At 51.9% G+C, this 23,885-nt stretch overlaps 1 protein-coding gene and 1 pseudogene across 1 annotated transcript in view; both read right to left on the reverse strand.

Annotated features, from left to right (window-relative positions):
• Positions 1-1,512: 1,512 nt before the first annotated feature.
• Positions 1,513-17,938, reverse strand: LOC144129543 (uncharacterized; annotated as a pseudogene).
• A 3,030-nt stretch (positions 17,939-20,968) lies between these two features.
• Positions 20,969-23,885, reverse strand: part of LOC144128013 (high-affinity choline transporter 1-like) — a 37,819-nt gene continuing 34,902 nt past the window's right edge. Inside the window, exon 9 of the mRNA XM_077661060.1 lies at positions 20,969-21,317. Within this exon, the coding sequence (XP_077517186.1) occupies positions 21,107-21,317 (211 nt within the window). The 3' untranslated portion in view covers positions 20,969-21,106. The remainder of the gene's footprint in view (positions 21,318-23,885) is intronic.

Consider the following 23,885-nt stretch of genomic DNA (forward strand, 5'->3'; position numbering starts at 1 on the left):
CGAATCCAAATGTATCTTGTGCGGTGGCTCCCACTTCACGGGGTCCAAAAAATGCAGTCCGATTCCACCGGGCTGGCAACCAGAAATCCAACACCAATGCTACAACCACCACAGACAATCCCGCCGGGTCTTCATCCGCCAAGAGCACGACTAAGCAGTCCTGATCATCACACAGCCGGCTTCGGACCAACTCCAGAACCGGTTCCAGGTCCGTGGCACGGAAAAGCCAGCGCAGGAGCCGGTCCGCCTCCTTCCCGCCACTACCGGGACCAAAAGCCCAGCCCATGGACACACAGGTGAGCTGGAAGCCGGGACCTCCCTCGCTCTCTAAAGAGAATCAATAGCTCAGAGTACAACTCCGACAGTAGGGTTTAGAAATTGCAGAGCTCCGCCAACAATTACAGCTACTCCTCAGGCGAGAACAGCCTACAAAGAATTCGGTCCCCCCCAACGCAGTACAAACTATCACACCCAAGCAACTCACTCCTTCCCCGGCCTTCACCTCCTCCTCACGCGCTGCGTCACCTATTCACAACCCCCCAGTAAAGCGCAAGGCGCAAGCTGAAAACGGCCCCCACAACTCGGTAGACACAGCTGCGCTCACTCAGCTAACCTCGATAATTCAAAGCCTCGAACAAAGCATGAAGACCATTCGCACTGATACTGCAGCATGGATGGAAAACATTGCAGGCCGGATGACTGCCCTCGAGCGACGTCAAGGCGCACATGAAGCCTATATGGCTCAAATTCAGCCCCACATACAAGGACAATTCATCACCCAGCCAAACGGCCCAAATCTCATAGACCCGTCAGCCGCCCCCCAACATGGCTGCACAACATAGCTGCATTCGAGCGTGGCAGTGGAATTGCAGGATCTTCCGAGCGAAGCGCGACAACCTGCAACTTCACCTCCAAAACCTCTCAGCAGACGAGATACCTACAGTCATAGCATTACAAGAAACTCTCTGTAATGACAAGCTTCGAAACTACACAGTTCATGAGTCAACCAGCGCGCTGCCACGAACACGAGTAGCGACACTGGTTCACCGTAACTTTACCGCAATTGAGCACACTTTAGAGCTCGATGACATAGACGGCCTCCTAGTAGAACTCTCACCCCGCACACGCAAGGGCAGCAGCCTCTTCATACTAAACATATATTGCCCGCCAAAAGGCCCTCCGGCACCTCTTATTGCAGCAATGCGCTAGGCACTCACGCTCAGTGCAGACCATCCCATTCTGATAAAAAGCGACTTTAACGCCAACCACACGAGTTGGGGCTACAGTAAAAAATGTCGTAAAGGCACGTCGGTTTGGAATTTGATCCAGAACGAAGGCTTATCCCTGCTCAACGACATAGACCAACCCACAAGGATCGCAACAAGTATTCAACACAACACCAGCCCGGACCTAACCCTCTCAAAACACCTCCCCAACAGTCATTGGACAAACACGCAGCACTCGTTCGGTAGTGATCACTATATACTCAGCACCGATCTCAACCTCACAACCTTAGCCCAGGTTAGAAAACGACGCCTGGAGGTGGTGGAATGGGACAAGTTCCGTGAAATCCGACGAGACGTCCCAGACACCATCACAGACCTGGACACAAACGCTCACATAGGACGTGGCTGAGGCAACATCCACAATTCCTGACACCCCAAATGCAGAGACGGCAGGTAGTCGCTTACTACATCTTTGCGAAGCGCATGCCAGCCCTCAAAAAAGGTGGCTCGCTCACAAACACAATAGGCCACTCAAGCGGCGCATAGCCGCCTAGTAAAGGAGATTGAAGCCCATGCAAGCCAACTGGCACACCAGCAATGGGTCCAGTTTTGCGATCGTATGAGCGACAACCTCGGCCTCAAAATCGCGTGGACATTTCTTCGTTGCTTGCTCGAACCAGGAGGCACGAAAGCAATGCAAAGGAAAAATGTCAACCGTGTTCTGCACAAGCTCCCTCTACAGGATGACGTCTTGTTAACCGCTCTTAAAGCACAATACCTTACCACAACTCCACCTAGCGCGCTCCCTACTTACACCGGCGGCCCCAATCCTACACTAGATGAGGACATTTCTATATGGGAAGTTAAAGCCGCCATGGAGAAACTACGCATCACTTCGGCCCCGGGGGCAGTCTAAATCAACAAGATGCTTAGGAATCTGGACTAGCGCTCCATACAGGCTATAACAGACCTATTCAACAGGTGCTGGCAAGATGGAGCGCTACCAGCACAATGGACGCACGCCCGCATAACCTATATTCCTAAACAAGGCAGACCTCTAGATATAAAAAACCTACGCCCAATCTCCCTCACATCCTGTCTAGGCAAACTGTACGAACATGTGGTCCTGGAACGCGTACAGAACCATATCGACGATCACGACCTACTCCCCCACCCGATGATTGGCTTCCGCAGCATCTGTCCACACAGGACGTTATGCTTCAGATTTCGGAAGAAGCCGAAGAAGCTGCAATTGCCCTTGCGATCTCCCCCACCACTGCCACTCTCGTATTTACTGACTCAAAAACCACGATCAGAAACTCTGCAAAAGGGCGGACGCATGCCGTCGCCTATAAAATTATCAACTCCTTTCAGCCCTCCACTAGGCCCATTCAACTCATATGGGTCCCCGCGCACGCGGGCCATCTAGGCAACGAAGCCGCCCATGACGCCGCTCGAGCGTACGTCAACCGAGCAGGGCAAGCCGCCGAGCCTGGGAGCGCCCGTGACCGATTGATCACATACCACGAACTTTCACTCCACTACAGAAAGCAACGACTCCACTATCCTCCGCCTCACAAATCACTCACTAAATTAGAGCAGGTGAGGAGGCGCCAGCTACAATCTCGCACTTTTCTCTCCCCCGCCCTTTTAGCACTAATGCATCCAGGGCTGTTCTCTCCAGAGTTCTCTCCCGGCAAAACTGACGTCAAACGAGCCGGAAAACGAAGCGGAACACCTGGACTCCGAATTCGTCCAGGTAGGCCGATTTTCTCTAAATTTACGGCCGTTTTTTAACCCACCACGTCGGCGCCGTCGTTAAGCCTAACGGCGTCGCCAACGCCTGGCCTGGTGGAATTGGCCCTCCGAGGACAAGATGGCGACTTCCGCGCAAGAAGTGCGCGGCTACGACCCTGAGGCGATGTTGTGGACCTCGGTGCCTACCACCGGAGATTCAAATTCGACGGTTACTCCCGAAATTCGGAGTCAAGCTTTGCTTCAAGCGGCTGCACGCCGCTCCCAAGACAAAGCCCAGATGGCGGCGTTCGGCGCCGCACCGGCCGCCGGTTCGTCGGTCGGAAACGTGAACGCTCCCGCGACGCGCGCCACGGGAAGCAAGCACAAGGCGTTCTCGAAGTGGAAGCCGCGTCCGATGCCCAAACCGACACCTGAAGACTACGTCATAGTTATAAAGCCCAGAGAAAGCGTTTCTCTTCACGAGGCGTTCACAGAAACCGGCTACGGCACTGCCATTTCAGCGTACCTCGGGTTGAAACGGGCCCGCGCCATCTCCGTTCTACCCTCACGAGAAAAACCTCATCATTGTGCATACCCCGGACATCGAGGCGGCCGACCAGCTTATCGGGGACTTCGCAGTAAATTTAGACAATGGGTCGATCCCGCTTCGGGGTTACCTAAGACAAGACGGCGGCAACATGTGCCACGGCGTGATCGTGGTCCGTAACTCGGACACCACGGAAACTCCTAAAGACCGAGTGTGCTGGCGCGCCGGCACCATCCTGGAAATCCAGAAGTTCGGGACATCCAACAAAGCACGCATCACTTTCGCGGGTAAGGAGAAGCCCCGTTACGTACATTATGACAACATGGTCGTCTCTGTGAGAAACTACTACAAAACTATCCCGGCGTGCGGCCAGTGTGGGGTCGTCGGGCATCGCGCTGATGCGTGTCCAAACCTGCGATCGAATACATGTGGACTCTGCGGATTCCAAGCTCCGCTAGTGGAGGGGGTGCGGGCTCCTCACAACTGTGTTCCCCGGTGTTCTCTGTGCGGTGGCTCCCATGCCACCAACTCCCGTGACTGTGCAGCAAAATTCCGCACACCCAAGACGAAAAATAAAAAAAACGCCGTCCAAGAAGAAAAGCCGCTATCTTGGGCCTCCCGGCGATCAACATGGCCAGGAAATCTCCAACACCGAGAACCCACCTACCGGAGGTGCTGCAAAACAACCATCCAAGGTGTCGCCACCACACAGCGGACTGGCGAAACAGTCGACAGAAACGCGCGGTGATACCAGGGCCTAGGTCAACGCAGTCAAAAATGGCCACCAGGTGAGCGGTTCGGGTGGGGCTGCTTCTCTCTCCCCCTTTCCACTCCCTTTCCAAGGGCGCATAGCGCCGAGCAAGATCAAATAGCAGCACTCAGGGCCCAAAATGAGATGCTGCTAAAGAAAATTAACGAATTGGAATCTAAAATCAACCAGTCTTCTTCTGCCCCCTCGCCTCCCGCGGCTGAGGTAATGGAGAGTGAGCTCGTGGTACCGAAGGCGGTAACAAGTTTGGAGGCCGCATTCGAGGCCCGCCTCGGGGCCACAGAGGCCCGATTCGCCGCTATAGAAAATCAAATTTCAATGATGGTAAACGCCATCTCCAAATTGCAAGAGACAATACCCGCGATGATTGCCCAACAAATTGCGAATTCCTTGCGCTCCTCGCGCAGGCCCGGCGATCCCTTACCCGGCCGCCCTCACAAAACTTCCAGACGCACCCCCGAGGTAGCCGACGACGACAACTGCTCACTCTCTGGTATGGAGGATACCCCCCTTCCTGCGAGTGTTGGCTCCGGAGCAGTGTCAGTACAACCCCTCCTCAATCTAAATGACCATGGCGAGCAGCCCTAAGATCAGGCGCTCCCCAAGGACCAATTCGGCCACCCCCGTCCAAATTGTCCAGTGGAACTGTCGGGGCTTCCGTTCTCGCGCAAAGAGGGCGGATCTCCGACTTTACCTTTCAACTTTCGATTCTCTTCCCGCGGTTGTTGCCCTCCAGGAGCCAGGGAGTGGCGTCACCCTCACAAATTACATCCCCTTTCAGCAGGACCCCTCTTCCTGCGTCTGCGTGCATAAAAATTATACGGCTAATCTAGTTGACTTGGAACTTTACACAGAATATTCCTATGCGATGGTGACACTTCTTCCGTTCAAGAAACAAGATGCACCACTCCACGTACTCAACATAATACTGTTCCCCCAAATTCAAAAATGTAACGTTCGCAGCACTCTTTAGCCGCGCTCTAAAGGCTGCGGGCAGGGACCCCCTGGTGATTGTGGGCGATTTCAACGCCCGCAGTACACTATGAGGATACGTGCGTGAAGAGAAGCGGGGACGCAAGCTAGTGGAACTCGCGTCCACGCTGGGCCTGCATATCCAACGCGGCTGGGTAATTCCGTGACCCGGGATACATGTCCGGATCTCACCTTTACCAAAAACATTGTACACACAGAATGGATCAACACCGAGGAAACCCTCGGTAGTGACCACTGCCTTATCAATACCACCGTAAGGACTAAACCATTGGCAAGACCCCACGCACAAGCTCGGCTTCCAGACTGGAATACGTTCCGGAAAAACTACATCAATTCGGCGTCTATCCACGAACAAGGCTACCACGCGTGGGCACAAGGATTGGTTACACACCTTCGTTCGGTGGAAACACAAATTCAGCTCTCGGCGGCCACTCCGGAGGTGGACAACCACCTTCTGCACCTCTGGGAGGCGCGACACAGCCTCGTCCGCAGATGGCGCCGCCAAAAACGTAACAGAAAGCTCAAAATTCGTATCGCCGAGCTCACCCAGCGAGCGGCAGAGTACGCGGCCCAATTCGCCGACTCGAACTGGGTAGACCGCTGCAACACGGCGGCCAGACAAATGTCGAGCCGGAGCACGGGGCGCCTTTTCCGCGCCCTAATTGACCCGACTCAAACCCGCGCCGAGACACAAAAACATCTCCAACGAGCTATTCATAGCTTCGATGGAAATACATCAAAATTAGCATGCAAACTGCGCGACCAGTATCTTTGCACTAAGCAGGACCCCGGAGGACCCGCGTTCTCGTATGCAGGTTCAGAGAACGCGAATCTGGATCAACCGTTCCAGTTGCATGACCTCGAGGCGGCCCTAGCTAAAATGAAACGAGGAACGGCACCGGGCTGGGACAAGATAACTGTGAAAATGCTTGCTAATCTTCCCGATCCCGCCTACGAAACCCTCCTCGCTTTCATCAACTCGATCTGGCTTGGTGAGGCACCTCTACCAATTGAATGGAAGACCGCCCTGGTAACTTTCATTCCGAAAGCCGGCAAAGCCACAAACACAGACAACCTCCGCCCCATCTCCCTCACATCTTGCGCGGGAAAGCTGATGGAGACCATGGTGCGGGATAGGCTGTCTGGGTTTCTGGAAAATGAGCATACATTCGCAGACACCATGTTTGATTTCCGCCCGCAGAGGTCTGCTCAAGATGTTCTGCTTCAACTCGACCGAGAAATTCTCAACCCTGTCGAATATCCCTTCAACGATAAGGCAGTACTCGCCCTTGACTTGAAGGGGGCTTTCGACAATGTCCCACACGAAATCATCCTGCAACATCTCTCCCAAACGAACTGTGGACATAACACGTTTCAGTACATCAAGCACTTTCTCTCGGATCGACGAAGTTTCATCCGAATACAAGACGAAGAACACGGCCCATATAAATTGGGAACGAGAGGAACCCCACAGGGTGCGGCCCTCTCGCCATTAGTTTTCAATCTGGCCATGATGAAACTCCCGGCTCAGCTGGCGAAGGTCGAAGGCATCCAGCACGCGCTGTACGCCGACGACATAACCATCTGGGCCAAACACGGATCGGTTGGAGACATTGAGGCCAACCTGCAGCAAGCGGCGGAGATCGTGGACGCTTACGCCCGCCGCTACGGCCTTCAGTGCTCACCGTCCAAATCCGAATTTGTGCACATTCGCCCGTCGCTTCAGTGCGCCACCAAAATGGAACTATCTCTGGCCAGCGGCCCGATACCCGAACACGATGAGATTAGAGTACTTGGTCTCCTTATCCACAAACATCGACGGGCTGATACCACACTAGCAAAACTGCGCAAGGTGGGGGACCAGGTGGGCCGGATGGTCCGCCGGGTTTCCTACAAACGCGGGGGGTTACGGTGCAGAGACGCTTTGCGGCTGGCGCATGCATTCGTGACCAGTCGAGTCCTCTACTCGACTCCTTACCTCCACCTGCGCAAGTTTGATGAGAACGCCCTCGAAGTGATTCTCAGAAAGATGTACAAGCGTGCCCTCGATCTCCCGATCACCACATCCAACCAGCGTCTCATGGGCCTGGGGATGGTTAACACATTCGCGGAGCTCCGGGAGGCGCACTTGACAAATCAATACACAAGGCTTTCAAAAACGCCGTCGGGTCGCCGCCTATTAGCCCGACTACACATCCACCACCCAACACTTACGGAAGAGCGCGTACGCATTCCTGAAATCTGGAGATACGCCCTGCACGTACGCCCTCTTCCGGCCAACATGACACGTGACGACCACAGTGGCAGGCGCCTTGCGCGGGCGGAGGCACTGGCCCGTCACTATGGGAACAAACATGGCATCTTCTACGTGGACGCCTCAGGCCCTCACCGTGGGGGTTGGTACACGGCCGCAGTCGTCCACCAAAAAATCGTGGTGAATGGCCTAACGTTCCGAGCTCAAGATATAACACATGCGGAAGAAGTTGCCATCGCGTTATCCGCCGCAGACCAGCAGTCGCGAGTGATCGTCACCGACTCTAGAAGGGCTTGCAGAAATATTAAACAGGGGTACATTCCTCTCTTTGCGCATCGCATCCTTCAAAACAGTAACTACCTCGGGGCCCCCGCGTCTCGAACGATTGTTTGGGCTCCAGCTCATATGAGCCTCGAAGGCAATGAAGCGGCAGACGCCGCCGCCCGCGCGCTCACTCTCCGGGCAACGCCTTCAGACCCTTTGGATACGGATCCCGAACCCAATCCGGCCCTCACTTTTCGAGAAAGTACTGAATTATTCCAATTCGGCCATGCAATTTATCACAAGCCTTGTAAGGGCCTCACAAAGGTGGAGGAACGCACACTCCTCCGCCTTTACACCAAAACGCTGCTGTGCCCGGCAGTTTTAAAACACTTTGATTCTGCCTGTGCAGGAGAATGCCCACACTGTGCGGAGAAGTCTTCGGACATCTTTCACATGGTGTGGGCATGCCAGTCAACCCCGCACCTCGCCCCCAAACCCAACCCCACCCGGGAGGACTTGGAGGCAGCCCTGCTCGGCTGCTCGGACCTAGCAAGCCAGAAGGCCCTGGTCCACCGAGCCCGAGTCGCGGCGGTCGCCAATGGGCTCCTGTAATGAGGAGCCCACCTAGAGATTGCGAGAGGTTGCTCCGGCTACCACAAGCTTCCTCCCTGAAATAAAGTTTTTCACACACACACACTCCAGAGTGTACCCTATGCGGAGCCCCAAAAGCTGATTTCCATCACATGCTATACATATGCTCTGAGTTCCAGCCGCCATCAGAGTAACAACTCACTGACCTAGAGCGATGGGAGGTCGCGGTGTCCAGCTCCGACCCAGCTGTCCAAAAGCAGCTGGTGGGCTGGGCTTTGGAAGTTGCCGGACCTCACCGACTGCCGGCCACTTCCCGCGACCAAGAGCCAACCCAAGAATAGTTTAAGATATGGCTCAATATTTATTAAAGTTTACCACCAGCATGAAAATCAGGGTTCGAAAAACGGCTCGCATTCTCCCTTGCAACCACGTGTTTACAATGGCGTGGAAATACCGCGGCCGTACATGAGGCAGCCATTTTTGATGTCGACGGAAGTGACGTCGTGTCACGTGATCGTACTCCTGGGCGTTATCTGCTCGAGTGCGCCTACTGGATATGGTTTAGCAATACGCGACCCGGCACTCCGTGTCGACCCCATATCCGCGGTCTTCTCTGAGATTCTAGAGCATTTTCGCTCGCAACGCCGGCAAATACCCCCTGCTAACCATCGCCTCTGCCGTGAGGAGTCCGTTTCCCTCCACCAACTTCACACCGGTACCCACACTAACTCTGCGTGCTACCACCGCCTTCACCCTACCCGCTACCACGCCAATTGCCCTCTGATGCGGAGAGCATGCGACTTCACATCACACTGTCTGGGCCTGCCAGGACATTCGGGCTGCCCTGTTCCGAATGTAGCCGTCTGGGAGCGTGCCCTCCGGTTGCCCGACCTGGTCGATCAGTGACAGCTAGTTGCGAGGGCTGCGGCGGCCTCGAGTGCCGTTCCGATCCTGGAATAAGGGCTCCAATCTCAGACCAATATCCCCCTCACCCTCACCAATCAAGATATTGTTACGGATGAAAAGGGTTTATTTACAGATGAATGCTGGGTGGACTAGGGGAAACTGAGCAGGCATCCAAGCGAACGTCCTTAGCATGTCTTCAGCCTCGTCCTCTTCTATTGCGGTTTCCGTTCTACCGCGGCTACCGCGGTTGCTGTGTGGCACGTGACAATTTCCCCGGTTGCCGGCGACGCCCGTCCTCGAGCCAGTCAGGGTGGCCGACGGCGGTAGCCTTTGAGATGAACCAGTGTATTATAAAGAAGAAAATGATTTCGCATTCACAGCTGGTAATTATTCCGAAATGCCCTTCGCAAGTTTCCGGACTCGAGTTTATTACACAATAAGCGACTTTTACACTCATATCAGGTGTGTGTGCTTTTATTGGTTCCCACGCCCTGAACATGCCCATGGCAGCGACGAGAAACGACGCAAACAACGCGCAGACCGGAGGCGGAGCGCGTCTCTCTAGCACAGCAGTGCGCCAGCCAAACTGCGTCCATTGGGCATGCACAGGCAGGTCACACTAAAGGCTGATCGCAACTACGCATTATTAGCTTTTAGCACGACAGCATTAAAGCCGGCGTTCGGAAGAAAAGCCGTGTGCGTTGTCACAATAATTCAGGATTGGTCGAGAGGATTCTGACGTCACATGTTGACCCGTGGCATGAAAAAGATTAAAACGACTAAATTGTGACAATCAAGTTGCAGCAATGCTGAAATGTCGTTGAGGCATATAATGAAACTTCATTATGCTGAGAAGAAAACTGTGGTAATTATTAACTGAACCCACGACCCTCTGGTTGACAGTCAGAAACGCAACCCCTAGGCCACTGATGCACTTTTTGGTCTGTATTGCCAGTTTTGACAGTTTACAACAGATCACAAACATATGTTCTGCGATGCGCTCTCAAACATCAAGAGCGGACATGCATTTCACTCACTTGAGAAAATCAAAACTTTTTCAAGGAACACAACTCTTCCATCAACTCGATAACTTCATCTCCAAAGCTTAGCTCCTTGTACACTTCACGCAGCTTAGATACGTTTTCTTCGAAGTAATCTCGGACAGACCGCGCATCTTCCCCGCAGTCTGTACATTGCAAGACCACTGAGGCACGTGCGTTCGAATTGGCTAAAGGTGAGACCTTGTGTGTCTTGTCTTGTATCACGTCGTCTAGAATGGCTTCTGATATATGCTAATGAGCGCTGGTAATTAGAAAAGAGGCACTATTAAAGAAAGAAGCAAAAAAACCATAACGCTGTCGCGTCATACCCTTACGGTGGAGCTTAAGTGTTCCCCTAGATTTAGACTCAGTGCCAGCCATTGGCTTTGTTCCTAACGGTTTGAATTTTGAGCTGGACACACGTTAGCTACACTGAAATTAAAATGTCTTCGCGCTTCATGCCACTGGTAGGAAGGGGATACTTCTGAACTAACGAGACAGCAAAAGAGCGATATTAAATTTAAGTGCTAACCTGCCTTGCGCAGGTGCAGCCTGGTGTAGGAAGCATTGAATAGTGCACCAACGTATTTCTCTCCCTTTTGAACCGAAGTCAGAAAATCCTCTTTTATTGTAGTGTGCCGTGCACCACATCAGCATCACACGCTTTCCGTGAAGGGATCTCCACTCTCCTCACCCCACTCTCCTCACATTCGGCGTGAGGCCGAATGCCCAGATCGCTGAATTCGACCCGGTCAAGTAAGGCACGCCAGGGGGGGTTCCTGTTCAATGCAACCACGATAAAAACAAGCTTCGGAGATGGCCGAGTGTAGACTGAGGCATCGGCAAACGGAGCTTCTGTGAGCTTCGCCAGTGGCTCGAATCCAGCTCGGGGTTAGAGTATGTCAGTTTTGTTTCTTTTACTGCGGCAGCAGTGTAGCCTTCTTTCTCGGAACACCCGTAGTGCGGGTGCGCGTGTGCGTCAAATAAGAAAAAAGGACTCCACTTAACGCATTCAAGCAGTTCTCATGAAAATATCCTGCAGTGACTGGATTCTGCGGCGTCCTGGGCTCCGTAGTAGTAGTAATAAGGAAAGGAAAATGACATTAACTATTGCAATCTCGGTGCATACCTGAAATGCGCCGTGAGGGAAGGGGTGGAAGGAGGGACACCTGGAACATCAATCGTGTTTGGGAGGGGGGGGGGGATGCAGCCGAGGGGCATCGGTATGAATGCTGCACTTATGCCGACGCCCAAGCTTCCTAGGAAAGAACGCCAACAATCAAATGACGGTCGTCTCGGACGCCATGGACCCGAACAGCGACAGCGAGAGCAGCTATAAAGCACCCAAAAGAGAATTCAGTGTCGAGTAGTTCGAAAACAGCGTGACGAAGCCACCCGCAGCGTTTGGCATCTTGGCAGCTTAAGCTGAGTTGGTTAAACCATCAAAAAGAGAAAAAGGAATTGAATCAATATCCATGACCGGCAGTCGAACCCGCGGCGGCGCGAACAGATCTCCAGTAAGAACCGCTCAGCGCGACCACTCAACTAAGCTATCGCCGCAGCCAACACGCCTCGTGTTGAACTTCACCACACTCTCACGCTGTGCATTGGAGAGCGTCGTGTTCGTCAACTTCCATCTGCTGCGTCCCGCGGCACTGCCTGCTCACCGTCGTCTTCTACGTAGCACAAATTCGTGCTTTCGCTCTGATTCGAATGTAGTAAACATTCTCTGTAGTTTTTTTTTTTATTGGCAAAATCATTTCAGCGCACTTACATCTGGCTGCAGGAGCATATTTCTGCGTTCAATCATTATCGCATACCAGTAAGCGCATGTATTTCCGCACACAAGACTCGCTATTCTTTCCTTATTTCCGCCGCCTGCCTCAAGGGATGCCTGAATTCTGATAACAAAAAAAAACTGCAGGAATTTACACAACGTTATTTTGTAATAATAATAATATCTGGGGTTAAATGTGTCGACGCGGTCCGGGAGCTGTGATGGACGCAGCATTGTGTTAGAGATGACCCTTAAGATTAAATTAATGTTAGCAAATACGCGCTGAAGAAATGAGACGATTATGCACTCATGTGAAGGAAATGCAAAAGGATATATTTACAAAAACTTATTTACATGCCAAAATAGTTACTCGCGAATTCGCACCCGCTCGCGCACCCGCACCGTCGAGCATCGCACACACACACTCTCTGAGACACTCGTTCCTTGTCGTCCGTCTCTTCGCTGTGTCTCCTCCTAGCGCCGCAGGCTACCGCGCACTTACAATGCACCGGAAGCGCACACACACGCACACACTCACGCGCACATGTGCACGGGCCCACTTGAAAGCAGACGCCGCGCGGCTCTCCAGTTCGTACTTCGGGTGGCGGGGGCATTGCCCGCGACCCTAACGACCACACCAATTGGTAACGAAGCGGGCGACCATCGGTCCGGTCGCAGAACGGTGGGTGTCGCCAAGGACGCTCCCCGTACAGAAAGCACACGTGTGGGCACAAAAGCACGCTCGCTGCACAGAACGACACTTGCGGAAAGAAGAAACATGTGTATAATAAATGGCCCTTTCTTACACTCGGGCATTCTGACAAAACTTAACGGCCTCGTTAATAGAAGTGAACAAAACTGTACAACACACAAACACTTCGCAAACAGTCATGAAACATATACAGACGTATGAATACAACTAGAATAGAACGGATGCAGGCAGTAGACAAGTGGGTAAAATTAGTAGCACGCATCCATGGATGTGGCCTGAAAAATAGTTCAGCTCGGCACTGCGCGTTTGCGTTCCGAACGCCTGAGTGGCTGCGGGACACTCTCCACTTCTCTCGCAGTGTCTTCCTCTTCGGTGGATGACTCATCGTCTTCTAAGCGGTCTTGCGGGTGCGTTGACGTCCACCCCTTAAGCTGTGACACGTGAGCTGTAGTCGCAAAACGAGTATTCTTGCACTGATCGAGCTCTGTCACTCGATATGTATCAGAGGGTAGAGCCTGGGTTACTACCAACGGTCCTCTGTACTTACGCTGGGCCTTCGTTGGTTTCCCGGTCTGCTCAGGAGCCTTAGTCATGAACACGACGTCGCCGACATCGTAGAGACGTGCCGGGAAGTGTCTTCGATCATACGCTGCCTTGCTTTTCTCTTGCTCGGCGATGATGCGCTGTCGAACTCGTGTTCGCAATTCCTCGGGGTTTTCCCATTGGGCTTCGTCGCTGCCGACAATTCTTCTCAAGGCGGTGCTGTGGAACTCCGGCTGGTACTCGTACAGCATTTCGAAGGGTGTCTTGCCTGATGTCTTGTTTACGGCATTGTTGATGTCACGTTCTGCCTTTGAAAGTTTTTCGTCCCAATCGCGCTGCTTTGGGTCGCTCATTGAAGTTGCGATGACGGGCAGAACTGTCCGGCTTACTCTCTCCGCAAGGCCGTTTGCTTGCGGGTGGCGCGTCGAGTTAAGCACATGACGTATGCATCGTGCAGTGCAGAATTCCGCAAAGGCGCGCGACGTGAAGCAACTGCCTCTATCGCTAATAACTGTCCTTGGCAGACCTCTTTCGAGAACGAACTCCTCTAGCGCACGGAGCACATGCTTGGTTGATGTGTCGCGTGTAGCGATCAGTCTCACAAATCTTGTGAGGTTGTCGATGAACACAAGAAGGTACTGGTTGCGCTTCTTGCTTGGGACGAATGGCCCCATGTGGTCCATATGTATCACCTCGAACGGTCGTTTGCCCGGCGGAATTGGGTGTAAAAGACCTTCTCGTCTGCCAGCACGTACTTTGTTGTAAATGCATTCGAAACACTGCGAAATGTGCTTCCGGACGTAGTTCCTCATTCGTGGGAACCAAAAGCTCTCTTTGATTTTGGAAACTGTCTTTTCCAGTGCGAAGTGTCCCATCAAATCATGCGATTGCACCACAACTGCCTTTCGCATGCATTTTGGCAGTACGAATTTGAACTTCACGTTTCCGTCCTCTTCTATCTCTCTCACGAGTCTTCCCTCCCTCACGTTGTAACCCTTCGCTCTTGCCTTCTCTTCCTTCGTACGATCGCTCTCCGGTTTCTCTAGAATGGTTAGAAGCTCTCGCAGCTCTTCATCGCCTCTCTGAAGAACCATTACTTGTTCGGTAAGGTCACACGCCACGCACACCTCGAAACTTTCTTCTAGCAGGGAGTTCATCGTGTCTTGAGGAGCTTCCACAGGACCACGGCTGAGAGAGTCGACGTGGAGCATTCGCGTTCCCGGGCGGTGCTTGATTGTGAACTCGAACTCCTGGATCAAATCATACCACCTTGCGATTTGCGGCTTTTGGGTTCGCTGCGCGTTGAGGTAAACCAAAGCCTGGCAGTCGGTAACAATTGTAAAGTGTATTCCCAGCAGCAGCGGTCTGAGGCGATCCACTGCCCAACCAATTGCCATTAACTCGAGCTTAGACGAGTGGTAATTCTTTTCCGCGTCCGTCGTCTTTTTACTAACACAATAGCCGAGGTGCCATTTGTCGCCCTTCTTTTGGAGCAGCATTGCTGCTAGTCCTTTCGCACATGCATCGGTATGTAACTCAGTCTCCGCTTTCGGGTCATACAGCTGGAGTACAGGTTCACACATGAGCCCTGATTTGAGCTCCTGGAAACTTTCCTCTTGTTCAGAGCCCCATACAAATTTTTCTTCTTTCTTGGTGAGCCTGGTGAGAGGTTCGGCAATCAGAGCATATTTCGCGATGAAACGCCGAAAGAAGCTCGTCAGCCCCAAGAACCGCCTGACGTCATGAGCGTTTTTCGGTACAGGGAAAAGCTCTATTGCCTGCACCTTAGCTTCTCCGGGCTGCACCGTTCCCTCCTTGAGGCGAAAACCCAGAAATTCAACGCTGTCCTTAGCGAAGGCGCACTTGCTAAGTCTCAGGGTTAGATTCGCCCTTTTGAAAGCTTCGAGAACCTGGCGCAGCCGCACGAGTAACTCGTTCCAGTTTCGTGCCGGAGTGAGCACGTCATCCAAATAGCGCATTGCAATCGTACCCCTCAAAGGCCCCAAGACTCGATTCATCAGGCGCTGGAACACCGATGGAGCGTTTGTGAGCCCAAACGTCATCCTTTCGAACTGCCCTGTCTCATCAGGTGTTATGAAAGCTGTTTTGCTCTTTGCTTCGTCGCTGAGTGGCACCTGCAGATAGCCGTGAGCAAGGTCCAGCACAGTGTACAGCTTCGCCCCAGACAGTTTCTCAAGCTGTTCGTCCATGCTAGAGAGCGGGTACTTTTCCTTCAATGTCTGCGCGTTCAGGCGGCGGTAATCGACGACTAAACGCTTCTCGCCGTTCTTTTTTTGCACTAGGATCACTGGGCTCGCGTAAGGCGACGAGGTCTCGCTTACGATACCCTCTCTTTTCCACTCTCCAACAATCTCACGAATTGTCTCTCTCTCCGCGGCATTTGTTCAGTACGGCCTAACCGCAACAGGCGAACTTCCAGGTGACTCCGTGATGTCCATCTTAAGCACAGGAGTGTATCCCAGCTCGCTAATGTTGTTGGCGAAGCAGTCGCGATATTCATTTAGAAGGCCAAGAAGTTCAGCCTTTTGCTGCTTCGTTACTGAGGGCCCTACTTCAAGCTGCTGATCCTCGATTGGTCTGCGCTCTGTCGCAACGCAGAAAACCTTGGGCTCAGTTGCTTCGCTCTCGCTCACGCGGGCAGGTTGGTTTTGGCTGTCAGGTATCTCCACAACGTCAACCTCCATGACGCCCGAGTCGCCATCCCCTTTTCACAAGCAAGTCTTTGTCTCCGCTCGTGAAAATCGGCACACTAATCTCCCCTTCTCTCATGTCGACAAGAATTTCGCTTCCAAGTGTACTGAACAAAACAGGGCCTCACAAATCGGAATCTGATGATAAGGTTATCCAATTAATGGAGTTAGAGTGAATGACGGTCTCTCTAGTCGCTTTCACACGCAGTCTGGGCTCATTCAACGGCTCTAGGTGAGAGAACGGACATACACTTTTGTGCCAGAAACGCAAACAACCACCCAGCCTGGCGTAGGCCACGTAAGGTAGTTCTGTGTACGTTCTCCCGACAAGCAAGTCAACTGTCAAAGTATCGTCTGGCACTACAAGAAAAGGAACGTTCTCGCCTTTGACACCGTCGATCTCGAGGTCTGTGTAGCACTTGCCGATCGCCCTGGCTGAAGGAGTGCCTTAGCTGCCGAAACCGTAGAGGGCCGTGGCATCCTTCGTCAGCCTCGCACCGCAACGTGCAGCCGCAGAGGCACGCAGGAGGCATCCAGAGCTGCCGTTGTCGATCATGCCGACGAGGGTCGTCGTCCTGTTCAGCATGGCCTGCTTCAGTAGCGCTCCAGGGGCTATTTTCCGTTCGGTGTCGGTCACTGTGTTGGTCTCGTTGCTTTGGCTCATCGAACAATGACGCTGCGTGTGGCCGCTCTTCCCACAGCGTAAGCATTTCATCTCATGCTTTTCTTCTGGACAATCGCGGGAGATGTGTCCGATTCGCCCACAGTTGTAGCATTTGAACTGGCCTCTTTCGTTGGTCAGGGGTGGTCTCCTGTCCTTGCCAAATCGATCGTACGTAGACTTCCGCGCAGGTGGTGTTTCTGCAACCTGTTCGGTGGCCGCCATGAATTGCCTCTTCTCACGCGTGCCGCCAAACCTTTGCTCCCGCTCTCGGTCGATACGCTCAAATTCCATAATATCGTGGAGAAGATCGTCGTCGTCCTCGTGGGTGCGTCCAAGTAGCATAGTACAGAGCTGCCTTGAGCGGAGACCGGTCAGCACCTGCTCCCGGGTGTCACAAAAATCGAGGTTGGCCTCTCGACAAAGACGCACCTTTGAATGGAAGTAGGCTGTTGTGCTTTCGTTGCGCTTCTGTACTCGCTCCTGCATCTTCCTCCATCGTTCTGCCGCTCGTGTCTGGCCGCAGAAGGTGCGGCGGAAGTGGTAGTCAAAATTTTCCCACGACGTACTCAATTCTTTGCGAGAACGCAGCCAGTCCTTGGCAGGTCCCACAAGGTGGCACTTAGCAGTCTCCAACTTGAATGGCTCAGACCATCGGTGCAGTGTAGCGGTGGTCTGCAGGTTTCCCAGCCACTCTTTCGCCGACGCCGCATCGCCGCTGCCATCGAAGTCAGAAATATTCTTGCTGTGGTCTGATAGGTTGTTGTTGCTGCTGCCACGCCTGGCGCTCCTGATGACGCTGGTAGAGCGAGCCTTTCCAGCAGACTGGCCAACAGACGGTCTTTTTCCCGCATCGCGCTCAGGAAGTCGCTCACTGAAATGCTGTCGCTCACTTTTCCTCCATCTTGACCGTCGGTGGTGCCCGCTGTCGCTCCTGAAGGTGTCTCGCTCATGGTCGTGATTAACTACAGTTCGCTCTCTGGAATTCGCAGTCTCCAGTCCGGTTCGCGCAGTTACAATCCCACTTCTGATTAATGTTAGAGATGACCCTTAAGATTAAATTAATGTTAGCAAATACGCGCTGAAGAAATGAGACGATTAAGCACTCATGTGAAGGAAATGCAAAAGGATATATTTACAAAAACTTATTTACATGCCAAAATAGTTACTCGCGAATTCGCACCCGCTCGCGCACCCGCACCGTCGAGCATCGCACACACACACACTCTCTGAGACACTCGTTCCTTGTCGTCTGTCTCTTCGCTGTGTCTCCTCCTAGCGCCGCAGGCTACCGCGCACTTACAATGCACCGGAAGCGCACACACACGCACACACTCACGCGCACATGTGCACGGGCCCACTTGAAAGCAGACGCCGCGCGGCTCTCCAGTTCGTACTTCGGGTGGCGGGGGCATTGCCCGCGACCCTAACGACCACACCAATTGGTAACGAAGCGGGCGACCATCGGTCCGGTCGCAGAACGGTGGGTGTCGCCAAAGACGCTCCCCGTACAGAAAGCACACGTGTGGGCACAAAAGCACGCTCGCTGCACAGAACGACACTTGCGGAAAGAAGAAACATGTGTATAATAAATGGCCCTTTCTTACAATTGGAGGACTCTCCAGCTACGGTTCCTGAACGTGTGCTGGCACACGCGCTGCACATGCGCGTTTTTGCGTTTCGCCGCCATCAAAATGTGGCCGTCGCAGCCGGGATCGAACCTGCGACCTTGAGATTAGCAGCCCAGTGCCACAGCCATTGAGTCATTGTGGCGGAACTTATTTTGTATCTCCTCTCTGATATAACGAATGCATCCTACACTAAATGTTTCAAAATGTGGTTCGGTCGTTGCACCTTTGTTTCACATATTTATTGTATCATGTTAAAGGGAAGCTATTCGCACTCGGTACCTTATGAGTTAGAGCAGTGTTAACAGTTAAATTCGATTGAAAGTAACTGCATACATGTGAAAAAGACAAAAACGAAAGACTTCATATAAGACTCGTGAACGATACATTAGAATCGCCGAAAGCACAGCACCTAAGTGCCAATTAGATTTTTTTTATACGTCTTTATTTCTGCATAAAATAGGCCTAGCCTTGCGGCAGAAATGAGGGGCTTCATGGGGGTGGAGGTGGGGGAGGGGGAGGAGGGCCGGTCTCCACTTCTTCTTCGAAGTGGGGTGGTCCTGTGGGCGGCTCTGCGAAGAAACGGCCAGGCCCTTCTTCCCTGAGCGGGCACCGGCCTGGCACCATGCAGGAATGGGTCGATCCACCATTACTCATCGGATCATCGGACGCACTCCGACTCTGGCGGGCTTTTCTCCAATTAGATTTTTATATAGGCAGCAGACTTCCCCCCGTTTTGTCGTCGCACAGACTGGATGCATTCTCGCCCTGCAATGCGCAGACAGTTTTGAGAGGACAAACCTACGCGGTAGCGCATCTCATGTCTAAAAAAAATGCCTTGCTATAAAAAAATTGGGGCTGAGCAGAGTCCCGAACCGGTTCAGAAAGTTTCCTTAGAATCGTACCGGTTCGGGTTCAATTCCAAGATGACAAAAAAATACAGGCTTCGTTCGGCTCCAGTTCCGGGAAAAAATACGCGTTCAGTTCCAGTTTAGAGCTAAGGTTCGGTTCCGGTTCAACACCCTCACACCACGTGCTAAGTGTCTGTTGCACATACAGTCCTACTGACATAGTTTTCCAGCAGCGCAGGGGACAAAGGACGAGACAAGTGCACAGACACGGCGCTTCGACAGACACGGCACACCAACTTGCCCAAGCTTCTACAGTGTCCGAGTGCTACTGAGAAGAGGAATAACTCTTGGCAATGCCGGCAAACTAAGAAATTAGGCAAAAATTACGAGGACACCTAATCACCACTGTACGATGACCGTGCGTTAGCATTAGGTCTTATATGAACAGGTAACGCTGGCTTAGTGCTTTAGTGAGAGCAGGTTGCAATTTGCTGATTGGCCCTCCACTTTGCACGAAGCCGCAAGCTAGATTGTTCCTGAGGAAACCACTCTATATAAACAGCGCACATTTTAGTCCCGTTAGAGCTGAGGACTCGTTTAATGCATATGTAAATCTCAACAGCTAATATGTGCTATTAAAACTTGCATTTTCCTATTTTGCCTTCCGTTCCTATATTTCGTGCCATAGTACTAAATGTCTTAATTTTTGTATGCATTATAGTGTAATATTGATGCTGTATATCTACTATCAGCGTTGTTTCTCTTCTGCTTTACTGCAACGAGATAGTAATGTACCTCATATGTTGTTACGTGTACCTTTCACGTGTTAAAGTAGCAGCCTGTTTTTCTTACGTTCGCTACAGCCTTTTACTGGTCCCCTGGGCCTTTTTCAAGCTATGTGCGCAGCCAAGTTAGAAAAAGGTGGCTGGTCACCCAAGGTGACCAGCCAGATTTTTGATAAATTGCATTCATTGAATTTTCACATTCTTTCGACTGCGTGAGAACCTCCTCAGTCCACTGCAGTGCATCCTCAGAGTTATTTCCGTGGCAGCCACCCTCCGGCTTCTTCCCCCCCACCCAACAAGTAGAGAGGGGGACATGGCTCTCCCCACTTAGTGCGCTAGCAGCTATAGTGGCCATTCCCCGCGTTTGGCAGTTGTCTGAAGCCTTTCTGTGAGGTGCTCACCTGCCAATCGGGTTGTGGACAACCTGCGCAGATGTGTAAGCAACCCTGACATGTGATGTACACAACACTACAACGCCCGACACCGCCTTTTCTTCACGTTGGGGCTTCTACCGCTAAGTCATTATTTTAAATAACTTCCGCCTGGATCCCTGGGTCTGAAATTTCTACTTGCCCGTTCTAATAACCTGGCCGCGAGAAAAAACAGCCATTTGCTAATTTCTGCTGCCAAGGCTGCGCCTAAATATACCTAAGAATTAAAATAAGAGAAAGAACTCTTAAGCCGGGCACTGATTCGTCGCTCTCACTGTTGTCAGTACGCGTAATCCCTGTCGCCAAGTGCAGTCCCAAGTGCTGCGAATCATGCATCTACGGCTTCACGAACGAGGCCGAGCTGTCGGTTATAAATGCTATCCGAATCTAGGCGCTCAGCCTAACAATAATCATTAAACTGCCCGCAAATTCGTCGTATTTCTAGGTGCAAGGCTGAAACCAGCTCGGTCAGTGCTGGCTTTATGTCGACGCTGCGAGGCCACGAAGTGTCGAGCTCGCACAGGTTTGGGCACCGGCGGTATAGTTCGCCCTGTGCAAGCAAACGCGCAGGGTTAACACGACGACACCAGTACGCCGCGCACATTTTCTTTTATCATCGCTACCGCAACGCGGCGGCTTTCGTAATGTACGCTGCAATCGCTGCAGGAAGGGGGAGCCGCTCAGGCTTTCTTGGGCGGCTGCGCCTCGGCCTCTCCGGCGGCCGGCTGTCCGCGCGACGACACCGTGCCGGCGTCGGACTGCAGCGACTTGGCCGAGCCCGTGCTGGGGCGGCGTTTCTTGCGCTTGCGCTTCCCCGTGACATCGCTGCCTTCCTTGCTCTCCGCGCCTTGGCCGCTGTGCCGACTGCTTTTGGAATGCCGGCGCTCCTTCCTGTCAGAGAAATGTGGAACGGACGATTTGTCGACGCTTCTAGCTGCATGCAGTTAGAAGCTACCGCTAGCGAAAGGAACGGAAGCGCCGCGGCCTCGATCGTTACTGAGAAAAAGTGGTCGAAAGCTCGGAGCCAGCCGCAGCCACGCTGGCAGCTCAATGGCACCGGGCCTACTGTCGCCGACACATGCGCATGCGCGGATTCCTAATGCGACTTCAGAACGGGTTCAGAAGGGGTATACGCGCTTAGATGACAACCTGTTCGTGCTTACCCAATGTATAGAAATAGCTAAGGCGTAAAAGAGACTCTGTATTCAGCCTTCCTGGACAGAAGCGGTGCGTAAACGACAACGTGAACAGGGAACTCCCGTGGAACATATTAAAAGATGAAGGTATCGGTCATGAGGTCATTCATTTTCTATAAAGGAAATAACATGGGAAGGGATTAAGAGTACGACAACTGTCAAGGTACACAAAGGATTAAGGCAAGGTGGTCCTCTGTCACCGCTGTTGTTCATGCTTTATATGATAAATATGCAAAGAAGGCTGCAAGAAAGCAATTAAAGTTACAGTGTGTCGTGCAGATAAGGCGAAAAAATCGTTGAGCGACGGTTCCCCTGTTCAATGTATGCGGACGATTTTGTACTGCAAGCCGATAGCCTGGAAGATGTGCAAACTCTGGCTAATAGTTGTGGATATAAAAAAAGACACTGCGTTTCAGTTTTAACGCATATAAGTCAGGGCTGGTGATTTTCAGCGATTAAACTGATCAGGTGCTGACAATACAAGGCCATGATATAGCCAGAGTGGCTGAATACAAATACCCCCGGGTATGGGTGAACGAAGGAGAGGTTACACAGAAAAGCACGGAGAGTCTGTTATGGCTAAAGGGCGAAGAGATGCCGGGATAATGAAACATTGGGCATTGTGGGGGCACAAGCACAAAAACAGCACAGCGTAAAAACAGCACAGGGATGAACTATCATAGCCACTGCCACTAACGGTAAAGCACAACACATACGGCAGCGACCTTTGGAGTTAGCCAGTGCTGTTTTCATAGACTCACTAAGAGGAGGAGGAGGAACAAGTTTATTTAAAAAGAAAAATAAGACCTCAAGTGTGGGCTCCTACTTGTCCATGAGTCCGCGGGCCTGCGCCTCAAGGAGAGCTCTGTCCGCTAGCCATGTTTGGCCAGCTGGTTGAGGAGGGGGATGGGTTGGGTATGGAGGAAGAACTGCCATGGGTTGGGCGCATGCGCAAGTGTAGTGTATGAGGGTTACCTTGGCCATTCCACATTTTGAGCAGAGTGGAAAGGTCAAGGTAGAGTGGTAGTGATCAAGGACGTAGGGTGAAATGAAGCAGTTTATCTGCAGTTGCCGCCAGGCCACACTATTTTGAATCTAGTCTACTGTGAAGTGGTGGGAGGGTGAGGCGGCTGTTTTTGTAATGAGTGGTGATTTGGTGGTATGTGAGTAGAGCCCGCGAGGTCTCCTTCGTGGGTTTGGGTGTCCGACTCAGATAACAAATGTCCACTTTTTTCTTTCTGGCGGGCAATTCAATGAATAATGCTGAAGTTGCTCTGGAAACACAGATTCTGCGCGCTGACCATCATGGTGCTGAATTCTGGCAAATACGCCCGACGTGGGGCTCTGGGTCTACCACAAGTTCTTATTTTTCAAAACTCTCGCTGTCGGCAATAGAATCTTCAGAAAATGTTTTGAAGCGTGCTACAGGGTTCCTAGACAGCGAAAATATCAACTATGCGATGCTTATTTTTTACAATGGCAGGATTGCCGGAGCCGACATTTTCGGGTTGTTTGGTGTTTCACCAGGACGCTGCACGGTGCAGTGGTTGTCCGTGGCTGACTGACGGTTACTTTACTTTGTGGAATGGGCTGCACAGCAGACCTGAATATTCATGCATCAGTGTGCATATCCTGGGTGTAATTTTATAGTGAAGCTCTTTTTTTTTACTTCAAAGCCAATTATCTCGAAACATCGATCTTCACATTGGAAAAAGCTACATTTTTCGCTAGTTTGGCCCTTTTGTTCCGGAACCAAAAAAGAAAAACACGACCAACTCACACCCTAACAAAACAAACGTGGAAGTCCAATGAAGCAGAGATGTAGAAATGAATGCAGGGAATTTCGTTTCAAAGGGTGCTTATTGCCCGATCGGGCTTGAAGATTGGCAGGGTCCAGGAAAAAAATAACAAAAATAACGAATTGTTAATGTACCATGTTTTGCTTCAGTAAAGAAAGCAAGAGATCTGTCCGAACTAAAATACAGGCCTGAGGCGTTACTGACATTATCGTATAAACAACTAGAAACGCTACGCACCTTGCTCTAATGCCGTTGTGTGTTTAAATGACAGCTACGACGTTTAATGTTATTTCAGCGAATGTGTGCGAACTTCTCGATATATTATCAGCAAGTAGTGTGAAAAATAAAAAATGAAAAGCAAAAAAGCAGAACCGGCAGAAAAACACATCCCAGGATACCACTACGTTTTCCTGAAGCTCATTTGTTTTCTTTTTGTGCGTCTTTGAACTTTTAAATCTCTGAAG

This window comes from Amblyomma americanum, chromosome 4 (assembly GCF_052857255.1).
Source record: "Amblyomma americanum isolate KBUSLIRL-KWMA chromosome 4, ASM5285725v1, whole genome shotgun sequence".
Lineage (NCBI taxonomy): Eukaryota > Metazoa > Arthropoda > Arachnida > Ixodida > Ixodidae > Amblyomma > Amblyomma americanum.